Raw genomic sequence first — 26,130 nt, forward strand, 5'->3', positions numbered from 1 at the left:
CATAGTTATCTGGATATTAGCTCTCAATCTTTAATTGCATTTAATTCCTATTCTCTGCTTTACTTGTAAAATATTACATAGCAAGCATGACAAAAGTCTACCATATAACTCCTAATATCTGTTCTTCACTAAGCATTGTTTCGTTCAACTTAATTTTCTGAGTTTTTTTTCCAGATTATAGCACCCCTTTTATTCTATAGCTATGCTAAGCATCCTAAATTCTACAAGCGCTTATTTTCTCTTATTTTTGAACATTTGTCAAAATATCAATAGGTTCCCCCATTATATGTAAGGTTGACTATAGTGTAAGGCCTACCGTTTAATACATTATATTCATACAGCATTCTAACCTATAGTTTATTTATTATTTATTTATTGATGGGATTTATATCCCGCCCTATCTCCCGAAGGACTCAGGGAGGCTAACAACAAAACATATAATAAGTACAGAAATTAAGATAAAAATAAAATTAAAATCATCTGTGCAATAAATTAAAATTAAAAACTAAAAATAAATTAAAAATTGTAAATATAATTAATTAAAATGCCTGTCAGTCCAGGTCAGCCTGGTGGAAAAGGAGTGTTGTGAGGCTGCGGCGAAAGGATTGGAGATTTTGGGCCATCCGAAGCTCAGGGGGGAGCTGATTCCATAGGACTGGCGCTCCCACAGAGAAGGCCCTCCCCTGGGGGTCGCCAGCCGACATTGCTTAGCTGACGGTACCCTAAGGAGGCCTTCTCTGTGTGAGCGTACTGGGCGATGGGAATTTGTTCCCGGCAGCAGATGGTCCTGCAAGTATCCCGGGCCTAAGCCATGTAGGGCTTTAAAGGTAAGTACCAGCACCTTAAATCTCACCCAGAGGGCAACCGGTAGCCAATGCAGCTCACGCAGGAGGGGTGTAATATGGGGTTAACAGTAGGGTTTTAAAATATTAATCACTTCAAAAAAGGGGGGGATAAAGTGAATGAACGAGCAAATGGAAAAAAACAAAAAACAAATAGCCGATGCATATAGCAAAAAAATAGCAAAAAAATTAGCAAGCCTGACTATTTAGTGCTCAGTATATTGTCCGTGGAGATTCTCAATCATCCAGGTCATAGTTGTCCCAAAGGTGCTTTTCAAAAGGCAACTGGATCTTGTTTTTTCCTTGAAAATGTTGCACTTCTCATCCAAGAACCTTCTTCAGTCCAGTTGCTTTTTGAAAAGTACCGTAGGGATACTCAGTATATAGTTGGTGAAAAATTAGTCATAAAAAAGTATATTAGATTATTTTAACAATATGAGAAAGGACAGTTTGTTGACTGAACCACAATGTCAGATTTACACATTCATTACTGTTATAAGTACATACCACAATGACTATGTTTTTAACATCATGCTAAACATCATGCCTTCTCTGTGGGCGCTCCGGCTTTGTGGAATCAGCTGCCGGTTGAGCTCCAGATGGCACCGGATCTCCGCTCCTTCCGGCGCGGGTTAAAGACCCATTTATTTGAACAAGCTGGCCTGGCCTGATGGGGAATCACTTAGGGTTTTAATATTTATACATATTTTTTAATTGTTTTTTATTGTGGGCAATAATTTAATTCTTTTTTAACTTTTGTACTTTTGTAGTTTTAAGATATGCCCTGTTCACCGCCCTGAGTCCTTCGGGAGAAGGGCGGTATAAAAATTTAATTAAATAAATAAATAAATAAAATAAATAATAAACAAAAGGGGGGGGGAAATCAGAGTATAGCTTAGAAATATGTTTACATAATTTAATTTCCAGACTGACAGCAGTGTCAATGTGTTGCATCAACACCAAGACATCCTGCAGAACCCAAAAGATTATGGCATAAACTTAAAACTAGGAGCAATCAAGATTTCTCGACTTGTAAATTGCTAGCACAAGGAAAACAATATCACTTTCTTTTTATTTATTTATTTATTTTATTTAATAATATTTATATACCGCCCTTCTCCCGAAGGACTCAGGGCGGTGAACAGGGCAAGAATAAAAATACAAAGTTACAAAAGTTAAAAAAAGAATTAAATATATGCCCACTAAAAACAGTAAATACAAATATTAAAATAACAATAAAAAACCCCACCAATCCCCCATCAGGCCAGGCCGGCTTGTTCGAATAAGAATGTCTTTAGATCACGGCGGAAGGAGCGAAGATCGGGCGCCATCCGGAGCTCAACCGGTAACTGATTCCATAGCTCCGGGACGCCCACAGAGAAGGATCTCCCCCTGGGGGCCACCAATCGACATTCTCTGATCGGTGGCACCCTGAGGAGGCCCTCTCTGTGGGAACGCACAGGGCGGAGGGAAGTTGATGCCGGCAGCAGGTGTTCCCTAAGGTACTCCAGACCCCTGCCTTAAACACCATTACTAGTACCATTACTAGTACCTTTTTCTTGGGGAGATCACAAGACTTCACTCTAGTTTCAATTATGTCCAACGGTGTATTTGGCAACTGACAGCAATTTAAAATACTTCCCACAATATTGTCTTGAGAAAAAAGACTGAAATACAGTTGCTTTATCTTTGCACCTTATGTAGTCATGGCTTTTCTCTGCTGGTTAACAGACTGAACTGATTACCAAGGAACCCTGGCTTTCAATCTCTTCTCTGAATCAGTTTTCTAACTTCTAGGTTTGTATCACATTTTTAAAAATGCAAATATTTAGGATAGGAGTGTGTATCCTTCCATCCTTCTTCTTTCTAGTGGTGGAAAATAGTACTGATAACCTTTACTAAAATGACTACGCTCGTTCTACATTTGGAAAACTATGACTCTCAATATCAATTTCTCTGAATGTGTGAGTTTAATGCTCTGCTCTGGGGCTTTCATACACAACTAGAGCAGGGGTCCCCAACCCTCAGTCCGTGGGCCAGTACTGGTCTGTAGCATGCCAGCAATCGGTCTGCACAAACAAGCACAGACCCATCTGTGGGATGCAGGCAGCACACAAAACCATGCACTCTCCAGTCCGTGGAAAAACTTTTCTCCACGGAACTGGTCCCTGGTGCCCCAAAGGTTGGGGACCTCTGAACTAGAAGATGGAATATTCTCAGAATAGGATGATAGGCTAGAAAAATTCTTTTGTTTGAACCAAAAAGGTCCTTCTTAAGATAAAGTTTTGGATTACTGCAATGCTCTCTATATAAACCTGCCGAGAACTTCAACTGATCCAAAATGCAGCAAGGCACACAGTAATGGAGATCTTAGGTTTGCCCATATGCTACCTCTGTTTTGCAAGATGCACTGGCTTCCAGTTTCTTTCCTGGTACAATTCAAGGTCCTGGTCATCACCTTTAAACCCTAGATGATACACGGCCAGGCTATCGCCCGTCTTTCTAAGGGCATCTACCTATCCTACCAGTCAGATAAAGTGGGCAGGCTTCTGGTCCCTTCCCTTAAATGCTGCCATTTTACAGGACCTAGGAAGTATGTCTTTTCCATGGCAGCCCCTGCCCTATGGAACACTCTGCCCCTTGAAGTTCAGCAGGCCTCTATCCTCTGAGCCTTTCATAAAGCTTTGAAGACCTGGCTTTTCCCCCAGTGAGGATAGAATTGGATAATTGCACATTAGAAGTTTGACTTTTAATGTTTTAATCTGTTTAGTGTTATAGTTTTAATATGATTTTATATGTTGGTTTAAGTTTTGAGTGGGAGCCACCCAGAACTGGTTAAAAGATGGGCAGCTAGGTAAATATTTTAAATAAATAAATCTCCAATTAACCACTTTGCCATAATGTTCCAAAGCAGGAAGTTATACTTCCCAGCTTATGATGTTCAATTATAAGTTCAGTTGACTATTATGGTGTTGTTTTTTAATTGAATTGATTAACATGGTATGGAACAATTTGGCAAAAAATACTACTAAAAGCTTCCTGATCTGATTGCTCGTGTTGCAAAGGCGGGAGCAAACAGCATGAACAAATAAGCAATCCATATGCAATCACTCTACATGAAGCAGTTTGATACTTCCAAAGCATTGTATGTTTTTAGTTGCCACAATCCTTCATGACAGAACTGGGCATTTTACCACCTCTGGGCCACATCTGATCCTTTGGCTGTCCCTATCCAGCCTGCTTGAAATCAACCGGAAATTAGAAATCAAATGTAAGATATGGCGTGTATTCTTACCAGTAGCAGCTAATCAAAGCCGCATAATTTTCTGCTTTATATTAAGTGATAATATTGAGCAGAATTAAGTTCAGTCTGTTGATTCGGTCCTCCAGTTCCAGTTTCTCATGTGGTCTCTTGAGAAAATTTCCCACCCATTTTGTGGTTTATAGCTGCTAAGGACAACTGTAGGCTACTTGCAAGGTATTTCTTCCCTTTTAAGGACAAAGGATAATTTGGAAGTAATGCCGTTGGTTGAAAATTGAAAGGTTATCAAAAGGAAAGTCTTACTGATAAAGTTGTATTATAGTGAATGTAAATAATTTCTGAGTTAAAAGCTGATAAAGTAAATGTAAGCTTTTAAACCCTATTTTCTTAGCATCAGTACTTGAATAAAAAGAAATAGTTATGTGACACCACAAAAGATCAAAGTCCAATTGTGAAAAGTGAAGGCAGCAATGAAATAATTTATTAGCACTCACTCTGTTAAAACGCTTGGCTTGAAACGTATGACCATTTGCAAAATAGAGCTTTCTCCATCTCCGTGCACCCCTACGATAAATAGATTCTAAAGGAAAAAAATAAATAAATTAAACTAGTAATTATAACAAAGTGTACGTTTCATCACAATCTTGTAATTAAGCTGAGCCCTTGTTCAAAAACTGCACAAATCAAGCGTTTATATATAGATTTCACAAAGACTGAACAAGTCAGGTAAATGAGAACAATTTGCATATACTAAGAAACAAAAGAACAGATATACTGAAAACAATGTCTTCATTAACATGGGCTTTTCCTGTTTTTATATATATATATATATATATATATATATATATATATATATATATATATATATATATATATATATATATATATATATATATATATATATATTTAAAAACTAGCTTAAACAGCTCAGATAATTTTTTAGGAGATTTTTTCCCCTCTTTTTATAACCCCATAAATCTAATAATTTGGGCTGGAGTTAGGACAACTGAATGAAGCTGAGCTTTTCCTGGCTGTATATCCTTCCTGACGCTTACATGGAGTTTGCAGCAGATATTTTCTCTTTGCACCCTGCTATAGAAACGTCTGTTGCTGCCTAAGATTGAATTCTCAACCTTCCAAGTGGGAGACGAGTCTTCACCTCTGAGATAATATTTTAGGAGATTATCTTGACAGAAAAACAGGCAGGCTTTGGATCAGGTCCACACATTCTATATAACAGTTAATACTTTAATCCTCCAATTCAAAAACAATAACCTAAAACAGGTTTGAACACTATCTTCTGTCATTTTTAAGCAGGATTTCCACCTAATATCTAGGAAAATCTTTACTGCAGAAACCCAAAGTCACAATACCAATCTCATGGGAAAGTGTAACTTAATATGGTATCTCTCAGAAACATTGCAACTGGAAGCTAAGTTAAATAAGGATAAATCCTTGCCCCATTATTATTCTATTATTCTAAGAGTGGGGTATTTACCCAAAGAGAAACATCTCCCCAAATTAGCTAATCTCCAGCCCCATAACAACACTGGCATGTACAGAAGATGCAGTAGTTGCATAACAGGCCTCATGCAGCTTTTCCCCCATTGCTGGCAATGGGGTAGGTGCAGTTTCGTTGTGACACAACCGGCCCATGGGCCGGCAGCTTGACACTCCTGTACTAAAGCGTGAAAATACAGTCATGGCTGAAATTGTTGGCACCCCAGAAATTTTTCCAGAAAATCAAGTATTTCTCACAGAAAAGTATTGCAGGAACACATGTTTTGCTATACACAGATTTATTCCCTTTGTGTGTATTGGAACACAACAAAAAGGGAGGAAAAAAAGCAAATTGGACATAATGTCAAACAAAACTCCAAAAAAGGGCTGGACAAAATTATTGGCACCCTTTCAAAATTGTGGGTAAACAAGATTGTTTCAAGCATGTGATGCTCCTTTAAACTCACCTGGGGCAAGTAACAGGTGTGGGCAATATAAAAATCACACCTGAAAGCAGATAAAAAGGAGAGAAGTTCACTTAGTCTTTGCATTGTGTGTCTGTGTGTGCCACACTAAGCATGGACAACAGAAAGAGGAGAAGAGAACTGTCTGAGGACTTGAGAACCAAAATTGTGGACAAATATCAACAATCGCAAGGTTACAAGTCCATCTCCAGAGATCTAGATTTGCCTTTGTCCACAGTGTGCAACATTATCAAGAAGTTTGCAACCCATGGCACTGTAGCGAATCTCCCTGGTCGTGGACAGAAGAGAAAAATTGATGAAAGGTTGCAACGCAGGATAGTCTGGATGGTGGATAAGCAGCCCCAAACAAGTTCCAAAGGAATGCAAGCTGTCCTGCAGGCTCAGGGAGCATCAGTGTCAGCGCGAACTATCCGTCGACATTTAAATGAAATGAAACGCTATGGCAGGAGACCCAGGAGGACCCCACTGCTGACACAGAGACATAAAAAAGCAAGATTACAGTTTGCCAAAATGTACTTGAGTAAGCCAAAATTTATTATTTATTTATTTATTTATTAGTGGGAATTATATGCCGCCCTTTCTCCCGAAGGACTCAGGGCGGCTAACAACAATAACATACAATAATACAGAAGTTAAAAGAAAATTAAAATCCTTCTGGGAAAACGTCTTGTGGACAGATGAGACCAAGATAGAGCTTTTTGGTAAAGCACATCATTCTACTGTTTACCAAAAATGAAATGAGGCCTACAAAGAAAAGAACACAGTACCTACAGTGAAATATGGTGGAGGTTCAATGATGTTTTGGGGTTGTTTTGCTGCCTCTGGCACTGGGTGCCTTGAATGTGTGCAAGGCATCATGAAATCTGAGGATTACCAAAGGATTTTGAGTCGCACTGTAGAGCCCAGTGTCAGAAAGCTGGGTTTGCGTCCGAGATCTTGGGTCTTCCAGCAAGACAATGACCCCAAACATATGTCAAAAAGCACCCAGAAATGGATGGCAAGAAAGCGCTGGAGAATTCTGAAGTGGCCAGCAATGAGTCCAGATCTGAATCCCATTGAACACCTGTGGAGAGATCTTAAAATTGCTGTTGGGAAAATGCACCCTTCCAATAAGAGAGACCTGGAGCAGTTTGCAAAGGAAGAGTGGTCCAAAATTCTGGGTGAGAGGTATAAGAAGCTTATTGATGGTTATAGGAAGCGACTGATTTCAGTTATTTTTTTCCAAAGGTGTGCAACCAAATATTAAGTTAAGGGTGCCAATAATTTTGTCCAGCCCATTTCTGGAGTTTTGTTTGACATTATGTCCAATTTGCTTTTTTTCCTCCCTTTTTTGTTGTGTTCCAATACACACAAAGGGAATAAACCTGTGTATAGCAAAACATGTGTTCCTGCAATACTTTTCTGTGAGAAATACTTGATTTTCTGGAAAAATTTCTGGGGTGCCAACAATTTCGGCCATGACTGTAGATGCCATAAAAAATCCAGTGTTTCTGTTGGGTTGGGGGTAAATATTATTTATATTTTAGGTTTTCTATGGCAAACCTGGTATTCTTAACTTATGACCATAATTCAGACTGGAATTTCAGTCGTAAATTATTATGATTATAAATTAAGACACCCATGTGTTTGATTGTTTTTACAATGCTGATTAAATGAATCAGGCAGTCGTTAAATCCAAATCATGCAATTTTAAGTCTGAATCCCATAGCTGTTAAGCAAATCACTCGTTCATTAAGCAAATCCATCCTCAGAAATGGGCAATTTTTTTGCCAGAAACCTACAAAGCGTAGAGCAAATCACATAAATGCAAGCTGGTTGCCAAGCACCAAAATGCAGTCATGTGACCGCAGATACGTGTGTGCATGGTGTGACGTTTTACAATGGCCACTGTAAATTCAAACAAACATTAAATAACCGGTCATAAGTCGAGGATTACCTGTTTATTTTTCTTTTTGTTTGATATACTTTTAGGATCCTTTTATTTCCATTTAAAATAAGTAGTTTCAATTTATAAGAATAATGCTGCCATGCACCCATTTACAAAGGCTACATCATAGCATCAATTTAAATGATATAGTTGTGTTACTTATTAACTTTAATATACTTACTATCTTCCCCCGGACAGGGCATTCCCGGCCTTTCTGGTACACAAGGAAACACTAGAGAAGAAAGTAGTAATATTAGATTAGTGATTAATTTAAAGATGTGGGAAGCAACAATAATAGCAATAGCACTTAGACTTATATACTGCTTCATAGTGTTTTACAGCCTTCTCTAAGCAGTTTAGCATATTGCCTCCAACAATCTGGGTCCTCATTTTATCAACCTCGGAAGGATGGAACGCTGAGTAAAACTTCAGACTGTCAAAATCAAACTCCTAGCAATGGGCAGTCAGCCTGCAATACTGCATTCTAATCACTGTGCCACCACAGCTCAGGGTTTGATGCATCATTAAAGAGGATCAAACTTGCATGATTTGTGAGATAATTTGTGTAACTATAAATCAGTTTTTCCCCTACAGGAAACTGAAAGAAATCATCTGAAAAACAATTTAAAACTTTGCAGTATTTAGAGCACAGGTCTGCAACCCGAGGCTCCGGAGCCACATGCGGCTCCTTCAGCCGTCTCCTGCGGCTCCCAGTCCTCTGCCATGTGCAGTCCAAAAAACAAAAAAGTGGGACTAAAAAAGTTCAACCAATTCAAATATGCAGGGTAGGTGCATATCTCGCCTTGGCTCCACTCTTCAGTCAAACCCTGTTCTGCGCATGCGTGCATGTACGCGCATGTGCACACATTTTTTGCGGCTCCCAGTTTTTCCTTTTGTGAGGGAACCGGTTCTGAGTGGCTCTTTCACTGTTTCAGGTTGCTGACCCCTGATCTAGAGTTACATCCTTCTACACAAGATAGTATCAAACTGTGTTTACTGGAACCCCAAGGTTTTGTGAGAATCATCCAAGGGTTCAACATGACAATTGCTGTTCACACTGTGTGAAATTTATTAAAAAAGTAAAGGTAAAGGTTCCCCTGCACATGCGTGCTAGTCGTTTCCGACTCTAGGGGCCGGTGCTCATCTCCATTTCAAAGCCGAAGAGCCAGCGCTTGTCCGAGGACGTCTTCGTGGTCATGTGGCTGGCATGACTAGACGCCAAAGGCGCACGGAACGCTGTTACCTTCCCACAGTAGTGGTCCCTATTTTTCTACTTGCATTTTTACCTGCTTTCGAACTGCTAGGTTGGCAGAAGCTGGGACGAGTAACAGGCGCTCACTCTGTTACGCGGCACTCGGGATTCAACCCGCCAAACTGCCGACCATCTGATCGACAAGCTCAGCGTCCTAACCCACTGAGCCACCGCATTATCGCCATGCTAACTGTAAAATTTTGCTTAATAAAATGTATTATATGAAATGATTTATCAGTAGATTGTACACTAATTTTTCACACTGAAAAGAGTTCCTCAGGTATCTCAAGTTTGAAGACCATTGCTCTAGACCAGGAGTGGACAATTAATTTTCCCATGGGGTCGCATGAGAAACTGGGATGGTTGTAAAGGTCTGAAGCAATAAGGCTATGAAAATGCGTAGGCATATACGCATGTAATACATATTCACACACGCATTCACATACTATATATTTTTTAAAAGTCGCTTTCAAAATAAAAGCAATCCACATGGGCTGGACAGGGACAGCCAAAGGGCCCGATGTGGGCGTAAAATGCCTAGATCTGCTCTAGATCATAATATATACACTGCATGTCAAGTAGCAATCTCCAGTATTCTTTTTTAAGAATATATTTGAGCCCTTATATGGATCATAGTTAATCCAATAAAATCAGTCATCATAGTAGAATTAAGGAATTGTACATGTTCTGTCTACTAACACCCTATTACAAAGGTAAATAAAATCCTAGAATTACTGCTAAAGAGAAAAGGGTTTCAAGCATCTCCACATTTTGAACCACTTTCTATTCCAGAAAGAATTATCTACAATATTCAACGCCATCTCTTTAATCTTTGGATTATACCATGTTACCATGTATTAGAAGTTCAGAATCCTTATTTAATTCATATAGACGAAAAGCCTCTTCCAGTTCCAGCTGGGAAGAAACAGTACATGGATCCCCTAAAAAAAAGTTAATTCAAGTTTAGTTATTTTTATTTAACCACATATATATCCTGCTGCAATCCCAACTCCGAGAAGCTTTCGTGATACAACTAAATTTAAATCAAGGTGCTTTTAAATTATCTTTTTTTCCAGAAACAATCAAATCAATCTTTATTATAGCCACAGACAAGTATAATTTCCATCAATATACTTTCTTTAAAGTTCTTAATCTTGCAATTTCATAGGGTAATTGCACAACTTAAGGAAATTTATGAAGTATTTATTTTAGAAATATTGTCCTTCAATGTTAAATCTGTTATTGCAATACACACCCTTATTTCTGAATAAAATAAATGTGCACCAACCTGTTGCTCCAATTATATTTGTTTTATAAATTGATTAATGTGTCACACTGGATATTTTCTATGACAGCTTCTCATGACAGCACTTTTTTATTTAGGAAGTTTATAGGAATTCTCAGAGCTATACTAATGTTTCTGTTTTATCTATTTCACAAGATGGGCATGAAATTATGAATGAAAAATCCATCAAAAAGATCACAAGATTCATTCTTCAACAATCAGCAATCTCTCTTGCCAGCAAGCCTTCTTCTCAGGAATATTTACCACATGGTAAATAATGGTGATGAACATTTAATTTTGTTTTTCTCCACAGTCCCTGTCCATTTTTGAACTTAATCTTTCTCTGGCAGCTTTCCCTTTTATGCCTCATTCGGACCTCTTTGGACTTTGGATACTTAGCCTTCCAAAAGATGGGACATAATCCTAAGCCTCTTCCCCTAATTCATTCTTGGCTTGGGAAGAAATCATAAAACATAACATTTTCAGACCATTTAGAAATGTTTTTATTAATGTATCATTTTAATTTTGCAAATTAAACTGAGTTTTTGAATTTTCAGTATTTTTTTACAGTCTTTATTGCTTAATTTTTAAGAATCGTTTGTCATATTTCAGTGAAACGGTATTTGAATCACATATTTCTTGTTCATAATAATTACTTTCTTGGTCCTTTTCTCCTCACCATTTTGTAACAATGATGTCTTACATCTTCTTCTCTGGAGTGTTGGTGCTACCAGCTGTTGTCTTCCTTTAACAACTGCTCATTCAGTGACTAATTGAAGTTACAGCAGCGGTGGACAAGTAGAACTTAGGGTCCTCAAAGTTCTGCCTATCTCAGCATTCCAGCGGTCACATGACGCGATCCAGGCACCCAGATCAGTTACGACATTCCAGAATGCCAGTCACATGATTGCCATTGGCAACCTTCACTGCTGGCTTCTGAGAAGCAAAGTTTATGAGGAAGATAGCAGGAGGCCCTTAATGGCAACCCCGGGCTATTGCACTTAACTCTGCAGGACTCACTTAGCAACAGCAACCAAAAGTACTAGAACTGCCATCACTAAGCAGTGCAGTTACACAATGTTATGGTTTGCAACCGTTGCTTAATGGAGTGGTTCTCAACCTGTGGTCCGTGGACCCCTGGGGACCGCGATGTCATCACATGGGGTCCAAGAAGGCTTGAAGAAATGCTATGATTTAAATGTTAAGTGTTGGGGGTCAGTGGCCATGGTCTGTGGCCACAAAGGGTATTTAAAAGGGGCCATTAGTGAAGAAAAGGTTAGGCTTAGTGATTAAAATGCCAGGGATCTAAAGCATGCCTGCAATTAGTGCAGGTTCGAGTCCCACCAGGCTCAAGGTTGACTCAGCCTTCCATCCTTCCGAGGTAGGTAAAATGAGGACCCAGATTGTTGGGGGCAATTAAGCTGACTTTGTAATAATGCCGCTTGGGGGGGCCAAAAGCCCTAATAAGCAGGCATATACATAGAATGAAGGCTACTGCTAAGCTTGTAAGCCGCCCTGAGTCTTCGGAGAAGGGCGGGATATAAATAGAATTAAAATAAAATAAATAATAAATGTCCACTCTGCCAGATTTCATGGGCATAACGTAAAGAAATGAAATATTTTGTGGATGTTAAAACATTTTTGTTTTCTTTGGGTGTTAGTGGGTTTTTTTTTTGTTTGAAGGTAGGGTAGGCCTATACCCTGAGTTCCTTCCTTCCAACATATCCAAATGGCTCCTGCTTTTAAACAAGCACTTGGATATTCATTTGAAAGATATTTACCATTCAAAATTCAAGGATTAGATTTCCTTCTTTAAAGCTCTTAAAAAGGAATTAAACAAGACCAGCTAAAGCACGCACTGAAGCAAATAACATAATTAATTGCAGATTTTTTTTAAAAAAAGAACTTTTATTAGGACTTGTTTGGAGAACAAACCTGTTCTTCTTCAAACAGAACTGCAGAGCAATTTTAAAAAAACACAGTGCTAATCCAAGAGGCATGTTCTCAGATATGCCTGAGGGAATTTAATGCCTATAATCCTTCTGGAATTAATGTTTATTTTCTTTAACAATACTTCTATGCATGCCAAAGTTTTAAAAACTTTCCTGTTCTATCTAACCATCGCTACAAAGTCCTTCCTGCTATCATCATGTAATTAGCTGGAAAAAGACTGGAACAATGAAATAACTAAAACTGGATTTCTAACTCTAGTGTGAATACAAGGAATCATGATCAATATACAAAACACACAAAAAATGTGGATCTAGAATTAGATTGCTGGAAGTGGCCAGCAGGCTACTGATTCCTATCTATATCACCATGTAACTTTTTAACAATTAAATGCAGTACAGGCAGTCCTCGACTTGCAACCACAATTGAGCCCAAAATTTCCACTGCTATGCAAGACAGTTGTTAAGTGAATTTTGCCCCATTTTACCTTTCTTGGTACAGTTGTTAAGCGAATCACTGTATTTCTTAAGTTAGTAACATGATTGTTAAAAGAATCTGGCTTCCCCATTGACTGCTTGTCAGAAGGTCGCAAAAGTGGATCACATGACCCCGGGACACTATAACAATTGTAAATATGAGCCAGTTGCTAAACATCTAAATTTTGATCATATGACCATGGGGATGCTGCAATGGTCATAAATGTGAAAAATGGTCCTAAGTCACTTTTTTCAATGCCACTGTAGCTTCAAATGGTCACTAAACGAATGGTTGTAAGTCAAGGACTATCTGTATATTATTAACTTTTAAAATTCCCTATCCAGTTTTCTGAATTAAGATTAAATATGAGGAAGTTTACACTGCAGGTCATGTGAAATGAAATACAATAAAGAACTTGTCTTGCCACTTTCCAGTTCAATACTTTTATTTGCATCTATTTCCACAGTTAACTATTTCTTATATTTTCAACTTAACTGTACCAGCTGCGTGAGCTAATATTTTCTGAGGTTTTGGCCAGCTTGTTGGACTATCTTTTCTGTATGAATCCACTGGAAATGCAGTAAGACACAGTCAAAAGCATTTGAGAGGAACAAGAAAAATATAAATTTCCACATATATTAAAACAATTCCTGTTTTCTTTTTCAATCTATTTCCCACATAATTCGAAAGTAAACTGAAGAAGACTAAGCAACTTAACAATCTATGAGACAGAGAAGCCTAAATTCTAATATTTCAAGATTCAAACATAAAAAAGGTCATTCGTACAATGATCATGAAAGCTAAAGCAATGCAAATATCATTTGATAACCCCTATACTATTATAAAATTGAATCTAGAGTCAAGACCAAAACCACAAAATCACAAATTGCCTCTGTGACTTTTTACACAACTGCAAAAAGTCACAGAGGCACTTGATGGAATATTCTAGTAATTTATGAAATAGTTTTACTTTGTGCTAACTTACCTTCTTCATCGATCCATTTCATAGTGAATAACTGTTCGTTATCAAAGGCGCACATATCTCGAACTTCATTACATAGTCCCTCAAAGGAGATAGAAGGCTCAAAATAAGTTATCATAATGTCCCTGAAAAGAATACAACAGACTATTAATTCAGAGCTGAAAATCCATCTGTAATTGTATCTATTTTATTTGCTTCTAATCAGTTAACATGAAACCGCCTGTATGTTCAACTCTTTAAAACAACTTCATGCTGATTTAAATGTGCATGAGCCCCTATTTTCTCCAGAAACAAAGGGTATACAAGATTTATTTATTTATTCCTTTTATATATCTCCAAATCAAAGCAGTCTAGTTTAGAAAACAATCATTAAAAGCATGCATAACGGTTAAAATATTCCATGGTAAACACAAATATATCAAAACAACTAATGACTAACCAAATCCTCAACAATACAGGTAGCCCTCAACTTGCAGTCATTCATTTAGTGACCGATCAAAGTTACAACAGCACTGAAACAGTGGCTTAATGACCATTTTTTATGCTTATGACCATTGCAGCATCCTCACGGTCACGTAATCAAAGATAAGATAAGATAACCTTTATTGTCATTTTTTTACTGTGGGCATAACAGCACACAACAAAAATGAAATTTAGATGCCCGCTCTCAAAGTGAAACACATACGTGACACACACCTAAAACATACTACATACAACATATGTATAGACCCACACCCCTACATATACACATAACAAATAAAATATTAAATACTGTCCATCTTGAATATATAACAGAAGGAGGAAGCCTGAGAGTTCACACGGTTAACGCTGTATGGAATGAAACTATGGCTGAATCTGGAATTCAGATGCTTGGCAACTGGTTCATATATGATGGTTGCAGTGTCCCAGAGTCACTGTTGCAGCATTCTGACAAAGTCAAGGGGGAAACCAGATTCATTTAACAATCATACTATTAACTACAGTGATTGACCTAACAACTGTAGCAACATTCACTTAACAACTGTCGCACTTAGCAACAGAAATTTTCGGCCCAACTGTGATCGAAAGTTGAAGACAGCCCATACAAGAATAAATTACAGTACAGCTGAAAATGAAAAATAAATAAAAGAATTTTGAATGAAAAATAGCAGGAATTAAATATGATAATTCAAATGTAATGATAACAAACTATTCAACCGTGTGTGTGTGTGTGTGTGTGTGTGTGTGTGTGTGTGTGTGTGTTTGTTTGTTTGTGTGTGTGTATTGCAGAAGTTCTGTCTTCAGTAATTTTTGGATTGTTAAAAGAAACGGAGCCAGCCTTAATTCTATAGGCCAGGCATCCCACAATGAGAGAAAAGCAACCAGGAAACAATTTCTGGTCTTCATTCCTCTCCTCTCGTGACAGTGGGCATGACCAAAAGAACTTATTGGACAGGCTGATTGAGGTAAAAGGCAGATTCTGCAAGTACCTAGGTGCCAGGCCATAAGGCAGAGATCCCCAAACTTTTGGGCACCAGGAACTGGTTTCGTGGACAGAGGGTTTTTTCGCGAACTGGATGGGGCATAGTTTTGCATGATGCCTGCATCCTACAGATGGGGTTTCACTTGTTTGCACGGACCGGTTTCTGGCATGCTGCAGACCAGTCCATGGACTGGGGGTTGGGGATCATGCCGTAAGGGATTATGACCAAAAATAGCACTCTGATTTGCCTCAGGGACCCTACGAATAGAGACTGAGGTGAAAATTATGCACTCTTGGTTGGTTAACATCTGCCACTAACAAGGCCACACTGCCTTCTGCACTAACCACTGCCTCCGGGGGGGGGGGGTTACAAAGGCAACCCCATACAGTGCAGTAATCTAATTAAAAAAATGACAAGAGCATGAGTCACGTTGAGATTATGTTGTTAGATTTTTTTAAAAAGAAAATTAAACGAGGACTTAATAAAGAGTTCAGAAATATTTCTGAAATATACCACTCTGCAATGAATTCTTCGGGCTACGAGTCTTTTAAACTTGAATTACCACCATTACTTAAAAGCCCTGTGTAATAAAAGGCTCATGCTTACGAGAAGATAAATATGGTTCTACAGCAGTTAAGGTGAAGTTTCCTGAAGCTTTATTATTGATGGAATCATCACAATAAAAGTTGGTTAAAACCAAGCGTCATCCGATTTATGACATAGCTATCACATTCTTCATGATTCCTAGCCAACAAATAATGCAACAGGAATGCTGGGGGGGAGGTGTTTGCGTCACATTACTTTGTCTTTTCAATAGCAATACATTTAGTTGCATCTGGAAGTCTCCTTCCATTAGCTGTACAGACATATTGTGAATTAAATTCCTTCTTTCCCTCAGCAGTATCTCAATGAATCTTCAATCAATTAAAAAACAGCTCAACATCCCTCCCAAACTAACCCATTGTTTCTGGACTTTTGTAGCCATATATTAGAATTTGGCCACTAAACATAGAAAAGCTTATTCTTGCCAACAAAAACAAGCAAGGAAAAAGGAGTCAGGAGAAGAAATGATGTTCTTGATTATACAAACAACTTACAGACTTACAGTCCAACCTGAACATGCTAAAGACATTTCCTTCGTGAAAGAAACTTCAAACTGCCTATGTTTGTTTCACTGTTCAAATTAAGAATAACCTATTACAAATAAGAAAATTAATCCCCCAAAGGATTTTCAGAAGCACAACATCTCATAACGTTTTCTAGGTAGAAAAAAATGTTTTCCAATGTTATTTATCTTAATCAACTTTAATGTTCTTTTTCTTAATCAACCACTGCCCAAGTATTACAAATACTCTTCTGCAATTGAAGGTTTGTCTACTTTAACAGTGGTTTTTTCTCTCTAAAAAATTAATAGGAGAGTAAAGAAAAAGGTAGTCTTCAACCTTTACAGCTATGATACCTTAATTGTGACTAAGTAATTCCAGTTAGCTAACCTGTTTATGCCAGATCATGAAACAACTCCCTCTGACTCATTTAAACTCCAGATGTAATAATCAGCTGCAGACACATTAACTTTCAACATTAACATAAAAGTTAACAGAGCATCAGAGAGAACAAGACCACCGTTCTACCTTATTGGACAAATGATAACATTTCTTCAATCAGTTTTTTACAATACATTTAAGAATCACCCTGAAATGTATAAAGTTCACCACACATTTAAAGAGCAATAGCATTTAGACTTATATACTGCTTCACAGTGCTTTACAGCACTCTCTTAAGCCAGGCATGTCAAACTCGTGACGTCATGTGTCGTCGCGTGATGTATCCCATCCGGCCCGTGGGCTGGCAGTTTGACATTCCTGCTCTAAGCGATTTACAATGTCAGCATATTGTCCCCAATAATCTGGGTCCTCATTTTACCGACTTCAAAAGGATGGAAGGTTGAGTCAATCTTGAGCCCTGTCAGTATCAAAGGAATCCAACTCCTGGCAATGTGAATGGAGTCAGCCTGCAATATTGCATTCTAACCACTGTGCCACCACTGCTCTTAAATGAAACACACACAATAGCTGGAATGGCTTAGCCCAGGGGTAGGCAACGTTGGCTCTTTTATGACTCATGGACTTCAACTCCCAGAATTCCTGAGCCAGCTGACTCAGGAATTCTGGGAGTTGAAGTCCACGAGTCATAAAAGAGCCAAGGTTGCCTACCCCTGGCTTAGCCTTAGACAGATCCTCATACATATGAAATGTTAGATCTATGCCAAAATGCAAATTATACTAAGTTTTAATTAGAAAGGGGGGTAGTTTAGATACTAAAACAGTATCTAAACCATGGATATCCAACCTTTGTCTTTGGTTGTATATAAAGTATATTAACATAGTTAATGTAGATAAATTAAAAATATCCTTTTTAAAAAAATATTTTTATGCTCTTCTGGGGCTGCATTACTAGCTATCCAGGGCCAGACATGGCCTTCAGGCCATGGGTTCGACACACCTGATCTGAACTATGTTCAGCGTCAATAGCTAAAAACAGGAGACAACTTGCTTTTCTCTTTTCATCAGTTAAGAGAAGGCAAGTAGGCAACTATCCATACCTGGGAAAGACAGTCCAAAAGCGTAGGGAATAATAGTTTTGTACCTATGTCACTTACTTCAATAAAGTTAGGAGACCATCTTTTTATGAGCACTAGAAACTAGCTATCAATAAAAGGAATTCATTGACTGAGATTTCTTACACACAGTGTTTTTTATCTTGAACCTTAGTTCTTAAAGAACATTAAAGAATAGGACATCCTATACTTACTTTGCTTATCACCAAGCTGGAATTATGTTCAGAAGCAAGAATGTACAAGAATTCTATGAGATTAATATGTATTTTCAAAATGTATTCCAGCTTTACCTGGACATCCTGATATATTTAATGGAATTTCTTTGAAAACATCTACAGGACACAAGAGATTTTTAATAACCAAATAGATTTAGATTTTTTTCCTTTCATGTTCTACTGGCAGTTACTCTTCTCATTTAGTCAATCAAGAGAACAGAATAAATATTGCAGGTTCTTCAACATGTCAGATTTTACTCTTGTACAAATACAGCAATGGATGCCTGAACATGTACAAACAGGATATTTTCTGTACCAGAGAAATATCATTTATGATAGCAAATTCTAATTATTTAGTTTGTACCTAAAGTTTTGGTTTTTAGACTTCTGTAGCAAATGGCTAAAAGAACATTTGTTTATGACTGTTTCAGACAACATTTTATTTATCTCTAAGATGAAGCAGAACCATAGCTGTTGTCAACTCAAAAGAATAATATACAGCAAACAAGTGGGAAGGCTGAGCAGGATAGTAAAAATAAAGGTTCTTTAAAGGCTAGTGATATGGAGACCACTTCTGAGAACCTATAGCCAAACTGAACAAGGCAATGTCAAAGGAAGGAGATTTAAATTTTGAAAACAGTTTCTATCCTTCAGTTGCAAGACTGCTCATCTATATACCCTCTTTCTGATATAATCAAATCTGATTATATCAGTCACTGATTATAAGAGCTCATACTATACAACAACTTATTCAGTTACTGCTCAAAGTTACAATGTTGAAAAAGCAAATTTATGACCAGTGCTTGAACATACCGCCATTACAGCATCCACTCCCCCTACACCACCCTGTCATATGACCACAATTCAAGCATTTTGCAGCTGCACTCATGTGATCACCATCTGTGATCTTCACAGCTGGTTCCCAACGCAAAGTCAGTGGGGAAGCCAACAGGCAATTGCAAGTTGGTTCGCATTTCAGGCTTAATATCTGCCAGTGAATCACCTGATAACCACTGCAGAACTGACTTCATAAGTTAGGTGTGGTCATGTGATGTTTCACTTAACAACCTTGTAGCTTAGCAACAAGAGTTGCCAGCCCCAGGTGAAGTTGTTATGTGAAGACTGCCTATAATATTCTTTTGCATACTTTTATAAATAACTTAGACAAGGAAATAGAAGGGATGCTCATTAAATCTGCATACGATACAAAATTGGGGTAGACTGCTAAGACCTCAGAAGACTGGCTTAAGGTTCAAAAGGATCCTTGGCCCTATCCATCAAAATGCTATTCAACAGAGAAAAAAAATGAATCTGCACTCATGCAGGAAAAATCCGATGTACAGGTATAATTCTTTTTAAAAAATTCCATTTATATCCCGCCCTTCTCCGAAGAGACAGGGCGGCTTACAAGCCTAGCAGTAGCCTTCATTCTATGTATATGCCTGCTTATTAGGGCTTTCGGCCCCCCCACAAGCGGCATTATTACAAAGTCAGCTTAATTGCCCCCAACAATCTGGGTCCTCATTTATACAGGCGGTTTGGCACAGTACTACTGAAAAAGCTCTCGGTTTCCTGGCAGACCACAAATTAAGCATAAGCCAGCAGCTGCCAAAAGAACCAATGCAATCTTGGACTGAATCAACAGACATATAATGTCTCAAAAGACATATAATGTCAAGATCACAAGAAGTGATAGTTCTACTTTAGATTGTGCTGGTCAGACTGCATCTAGAATACAGTGTCCAGTTTTGGTCAGCACAATACAAGAAGGAAACTGAAGGCCTGGATGGCATACAGAGAAAAGCAACAAGGACATTGAGGGGCTTTAAGGATACATTCTATGGAAAGTTAAAAGAACTGGGCATGCTTAGCCTGTGAAAGAGAAGGCTGAGGGAAAACATGCAACAGTCTTCTGATACTTGAAGGGCTGTCATAGAGGCTCTGGGTTTATTCTCTGCGGTGTCCCAAGGACAGAACAAGAACCAGTAGCCTTTGTACAAAGAAAACCTCGAAATAAGGAGAAATCTCCTGACTTTGAGAATTATTACAAACAGTAGATGGTCCTTTACCAGTAATTTTCAAATAAAGATAGCCAACCATTTTTCTTGAATGGTTTGACGATTTCTGCCCTGGGCAGGGAGTTGCATTACTGTAGAAGACCTCCAAGGTCCCTTACAATCCTATGTCTCTGTTCTTTCTCAAGATGCATTATTAAAAATGTAATGCTTCCAAATGGCGTCTAAACATTAAGACAAAACAGAAAAGATGAACAATGAATGCATCCTTTTTTTCTACAAAAATACTAGATACTAACAGAATATTTAGCTGTTCTCTTGTTTTCTCAATTTGGTGTTAACACTTTGTTCTACGGCAATGTTGGCAAACCTTTTAGAGACCAAGTGCCCAAACTGCAACCTAAAACTCAGTTATGTATTGTCGGGTGCCGGGTGGCTGTAGCCCATTGGGTGGGTGTGGCCAATTGGGTGGGCGTGGCTGCGGTGGTAATGGAAGACTGAGTGAGATTAAAAAGTTCAATCAATTCCAACTTTGTGAGTTCTTTTTTTTTCCTGCGAGAAATTGAAATTGGTTGATTTATTAAACCTTTTTTTTTGCACACAGTGGCAGAGGCCTAAAGCAAAAAATTTTTATAACAGCCAGCTGAAGGCCTAGAACTGGGGCGATGGTGCGTATGCCCACAGAGAAGGCTCTGCGTGCCACCTGTGGCACGCCTGCCATAGGTTCACCACCACGGTTCTGCGGTATTAAGTTCTGTATTAGCGAATGAGACATACACTATTATTTTAGTTTGGATTGACAGAACAGATACTGCACTGGAGTACACTGGGAAAAGGGAAATGTAAATATTAAAAATAGAAAAATCTGGGGAAAATGCCTATTTAGTAAGACCAGAAATGTAAGATTTACCTAGTTATTTCTCTCTTACCCTGGGTAATTCTACCAGCAGTATGATAAAACCTGACACTGGCAGGAGAGAGTCACTGAATACAACCTAACCAAATGTCATTAACTGTTCAGAAGAAAACCACTTTGTTTTTTTCAAAATAGACCATGAAAGCTGATTTTGAGTGCTGTCTCCCCCTTCCCCAACATACATTCTTCTTCAAGCTTTAAATATGCTATCAGACACGTACCTGCCTCCCCCAATTCCATAATAAAAACAGTTCTAAGTGTCCAACATTAGGGTGTTTTAACACATAAAGGATATCCTCAGCTTACAATCATTCATTTAGTGGCCATTTGTAGTTACAGCACTGAAAACCGTGTCTTACAACTGGTCCTTGCATTTACGCTGTTGCAGCATCCCAGAGTCCCGTGATCAAAATTCAAGTGCTTGGAAACTAGCATGGTTGCAATGTCCCTGGGTTATGTGAATGCCACTTGTGACCTTCCCAACTGGATTCCAACCAACAAAGTCAATAAGGGAATCTGGATTCGCTTAGTGACTTTGTGATTCATGAACAACTAGAGTGATTCGCTCAACAACCACGGCAAAAAGGTTGTAAAATCAGGTGTGGCTCATTTAACCACCACCTTTTTAGCAACAGGCATTCTGGATTCAATTCCGATCATAAGTCGATGACTTGTCTTTATAGATTACTAAATCTAAAGCATCCCAATGAGAAAATGGGAACTACTTAAAATATTATACTTAGTAAAAAGAGATGTTCCTTTTCCAAAAAGAAATATACCTGGTGTAATTCATACAAGCACTATGATGAAATCAAAGGACGCTTTTTAGAAATGCTGCTTTACTTGTTTAATTAATAATAAACAGTACATTTAATTCAAAACTGGAAAACATAAAACACAGCCTTAAAATAAATCCCTGAAAATTACTAGGTAAAAAATCACACTTCATACAAGTTCGACTCCTGGTGATTTTATGGACATATCCATGCAGTTTTCCCTAGCAAGAATATGGAATGGTCTGTTATTTTCAACATGTTTTTCAACTTTCTAGTCTAGTTGTAGCCCTGGTTTCCCTTTGGTAATTTCCCATACAAATTATTTGCAAACAGAAATGTTTACATGGAATTCCTTCAACAAGGATCTATAAGTTATGACCTTGGGCCAAATCATTCACTCTCAGCCCAACTCACCACAGGGTTATTGGTGTGGAGAAAACAGGAGGAGAAAGAGATGTTGGATATACTGGCTACCTTGAGTTATTCATAAAAGTAATAAAAAGTGGGATACAAATAAACATGAAGTTGCATGAACTTATACAGGTAGTCCTCGACTTAACAACCACAATTGAGCCCCAAATTTCTGTTGCTAGGCGAGACGGTTGCTAAGTGAATTTTGCCCTATTGTATGGCCATTTTTGCCATCGCTCTTAAATGAATCACTGCAGCTGTTAATAACAAGGTTGTTAAGTGAATCTGGCTTCCCCACTGACTTTGTAAGATACTATTTAAACGGGATCTAAAAGAAGAGGTAATATTGTATTTAACTCTAATCTGTCCCTAGTTGCTAAATACTTCACAAAGTTGGATAAATAATTTAAGTCATTTCAAATTGCAAATAAATATTTCTTTAAATATTGTCAGTTCCCCAAACCAAGATTCTGTAAGGAATTCTTAATTCCCCAACTAAGTTGCCCAACATTTGCTAAAAAAAATGTTATGATTCAAGGGTGAAAATAAAACAAAACGTAAAGTTCTTTCTGTCCAACATGATGAACAAGTATCTTTGGCAGGTCCAAGTACTTTCTTTCACATCTCCAGGTGTAAAACCAGCAAAACAAAATGACATTCTTCAATTAATCTGGGATCCACACTACACTCGCAGAACTACATCCTTGCCTAACAAATAATTTCTCACAACTCATTTTCAATGGACTATTATTAGCCCTGGTCTACTGTAGTTTCCCCAACTTGATCCTGTTTCATGTGCTAGCCTATGAATTCTTATCACCTTTCAATTACCAAACCTACTTGACTATGATGGTAATTGTAGTCCAAGTTGTCTGAAGGAACACTAAGCTGAGAATTCCTCTTTATATATAAAATACATATTTGAAGAATCAGCCAGTGTTTCTTCTAGTCATTTTACTTAATTTTGATGGTTGTCTAAATCCAAAGCTCTCTCCCTCGCTCTCTCCCTCTCGCCCACCATGTGTGTGTCACACATTAAACAAGTTTTAATTCCATGCAATAAATGCTATATCACGCCCCATGAATCTAAATAGTTATCTGCAACTGGCATGAAACATAAACAAAGAACCACAAAATGCATAAAGTGGTAATTCAGGCTTGACATACTTTAGACCATATTGCTATTATGCTTGTTGTTTTATTTCAAGAGTGAGCTCAAATCTCAGCTTTACCAATCATTCATGAAGTCTCACTGCATATATATTCCTTAACTTTCACTATGCTTCATTCCTGAGATTCTGACCTTGACATGCTTTCTCTTCCTGAATTCCCTCCCTGCCCCCTTCCCTAGCAGCACAGGCATTCCTTGAATTTGCATCCCACACACATTTTTCTCCCTCCTCCTTTACACCATGAACACTAATTTACTTTATTAAAGCTGCCGTTCCACAACATCATTACTTGCTTCTATGTGTGGAATATTAAAATTTCTCATCCCTACCCATTCCCAAAGGTCCACAGCATTCTTCCCTTAACAATTAAATCCTGAGTACCCATCTCATCTACAACCACAAGGCCCAGTGAGGATGCCATCCTCTTACTGCTGCTAAGGAATGTATGAAAATGCAACCATCTAAGCCTGCAACTCCCTATCAATCTCATAAACATCCCTTATCAGTACTAACCCTTGTTCACCATCCATTGAAAAAGCCTGTTTTTATTTGGTATCTGTAGGTGAGTGGTTTTGTTTTTGTGCCTTCAAATCAGCCTTAACTCCTGGTAGCTGCTTGACTTGAGTCCCTGACAAGGTATTTTTGGAAATGGTTTGCCACTGCATTCTTCTTCCTTGGGCTAAGAATGACTGGCCCAAGGTTACGCATTCCTTCTTTGTGCCTTCACAGCAAGACTAGAACTCATGTCTCCCAGTTTCTAGCCTGGTACTGTACCAAACTGGCTGTCCTAGGTGAGTTAATTAAGTCATATAAATTTAATAAATCTGAATCATTCTGAATCAGCACGAGCTCAATGGCTCAAAGTAATCAACCATTCCCCAACCTCTCTGTGGAGGGCTACTACCAGCAGAGTATCTTCTGCCCATGCCATTCTCCCTTCTTCTTATGCAATTATATCAGGGTGCTTCCTCTGAAGCAGAATCAGAGTTCAAGCTAGCATATTAACCTGGATCCAACGAGATAGCCAGCTTCTAAGGCCCTGCACAGGAATAGCAGGAGGCTGCCCAGCAATTTGACCCTTAACCCAACCTCTCCTCAAGAACCAGCCTCCTGTAATGACTGGGTGCACAAACTGCTCTCTCCGTATGTGTGTGTGTGTGTATACATACATACATATATATATATATATATATATATATATATATATATATATATATATATATATATATATATATATATATATATATATATATATATATATATATATATATATATATATATATATATCGCAGTGGCTGGCTCAGTACAGCAGGCAAACCGAGCTCGCCCCGAGTTAGCGTAATCCAGCGTTTCCCAACCTTAGGAACTTGAAGATGCGTGGACTTCAACTCCCAGAATTCCCCAGCCAGCATAGCTGGCTGGGGAATTCTGGGAGTTGAAGTCCACGCATCTTCAAGTTCCTAAGGTTGGGAAACGCTGGCGTAATCGATGGCCGCGGCCAGGGGAGGCAGCTTAGTCGGTTCCGAGACCGCCGCTGCCGAGGGGGGGGAGCCGGCCTTGAAAGAGCAGTTCCATTTCCCCCGCCCCACTTTCCTAGGAAGCCCTGGCAGAGGATCCCACCAGGAAGCCGATCCTTCCTTTTGTCTCTCGGCTGAGGCTGCCGCTGCGGCGGCGGCGCGCTGCACGCCGTCCATCCGCCGCTCTCGCCCAAGCCCGAAGGCAGGCTTCCCCGCTCACTTCCTTCTCCGACTCACCCTTTATAATAAGCTTTGACGCGGACCTGATGGGCGCCGTCCCCTCCGAGGCCACCGAGGCCGCCGATGCCGCCGCCGCCGCCGCCGCCGCTGCCTCCGGGGCCCGGGTGCGACATGCTGTTGCTGCCGCTCTCGCGCTGAGTCGGCATCGCCTCTCCGCCGTGCCTCGCCCGCCCGCCTCCCTGGCGGCCCCACCCCGGACCTGCAAAGAGGGGGGGGGCGGAATGAAGGAAGGAGGGAGGACTGTGCGTGCGTGCGTGCGTGCGTGCGTCCCCTCCCACGCCTATCCTATCCCCAAAGAGGCAGCCGCCGCCGCTGTAAACGAACGCCCGGATCCTTCCCCTCCTCTCCCACCCGCTCCGAGGTCGCGCGCTAGAAGCGAGCCCGCGCGGGCAGGGTACGCCGTCGGACTTCGCCGAACCAGCCGAAGTCGCGGAGCGGAAGGGTAGAAGGAGCAGGGGAGAGGAGGGGCGCTCGTGCCGGCTGTGGAGCGAACCACTTCTCCGGGCGTAAGAGGGGAGCGAAGGGCGCAAAAGAAGCAGGCGGAGAGAGGGGGGGGGCGGCGGGCGAGAGGCCGCACGGATGAATTCTCCGAGGCGTTGTTTTCACAAGGCCGAAGGACGCCAAATTCTTCCCTTCGAGGAAAGAGGCTGTGAATGGCTTGTCAGCATTTTTGCCGTTCCCCCTTTTTTCTGCCTGCGGACCTGACGAATAGATCATAGAGAGGAGACTTTGGCATAACCTTACTCCAGGGGTCTTCAAACTTGGCCCTTTTATGACTTGTGGACTTCAACTCCCAGAATTCCTCAGCCAGCAAAGCTGGCTGAGG

At 39.4% G+C, this 26,130-nt stretch overlaps 1 protein-coding gene across 1 annotated transcript in view; it reads right to left on the reverse strand.

Moving 5' to 3' along the window:
• The window catches only part of PRKCI (protein kinase C iota), a 51,626-nt gene extending 25,928 nt beyond the window's left edge, over positions 1 to 25,698 (reverse strand). Inside the window, exons 1-6 of the mRNA XM_083364461.1 lie at positions 25,656 to 25,698; positions 25,302 to 25,503; positions 13,966 to 14,087; positions 10,120 to 10,209; positions 8,198 to 8,248; positions 4,599 to 4,684 (exon numbers count right to left, since the gene is read on the reverse strand). Coding sequence (XP_083220587.1) covers positions 4,599 to 4,684; positions 8,198 to 8,248; positions 10,120 to 10,209; positions 13,966 to 14,087; positions 25,302 to 25,450 — 498 coding nt within the window. The 5' untranslated portion in view covers positions 25,451 to 25,503; positions 25,656 to 25,698. The remainder of the gene's footprint in view (positions 1 to 4,598; positions 4,685 to 8,197; positions 8,249 to 10,119; positions 10,210 to 13,965; positions 14,088 to 25,301; positions 25,504 to 25,655) is intronic.
• Positions 25,699 to 26,130: the final 432 nt, after the last annotated feature.

Source organism: Vipera ursinii (genome assembly GCF_947247035.1).
Source record: "Vipera ursinii genome assembly, chromosome: 5".
NCBI lineage: Eukaryota > Metazoa > Chordata > Lepidosauria > Squamata > Viperidae > Vipera > Vipera ursinii.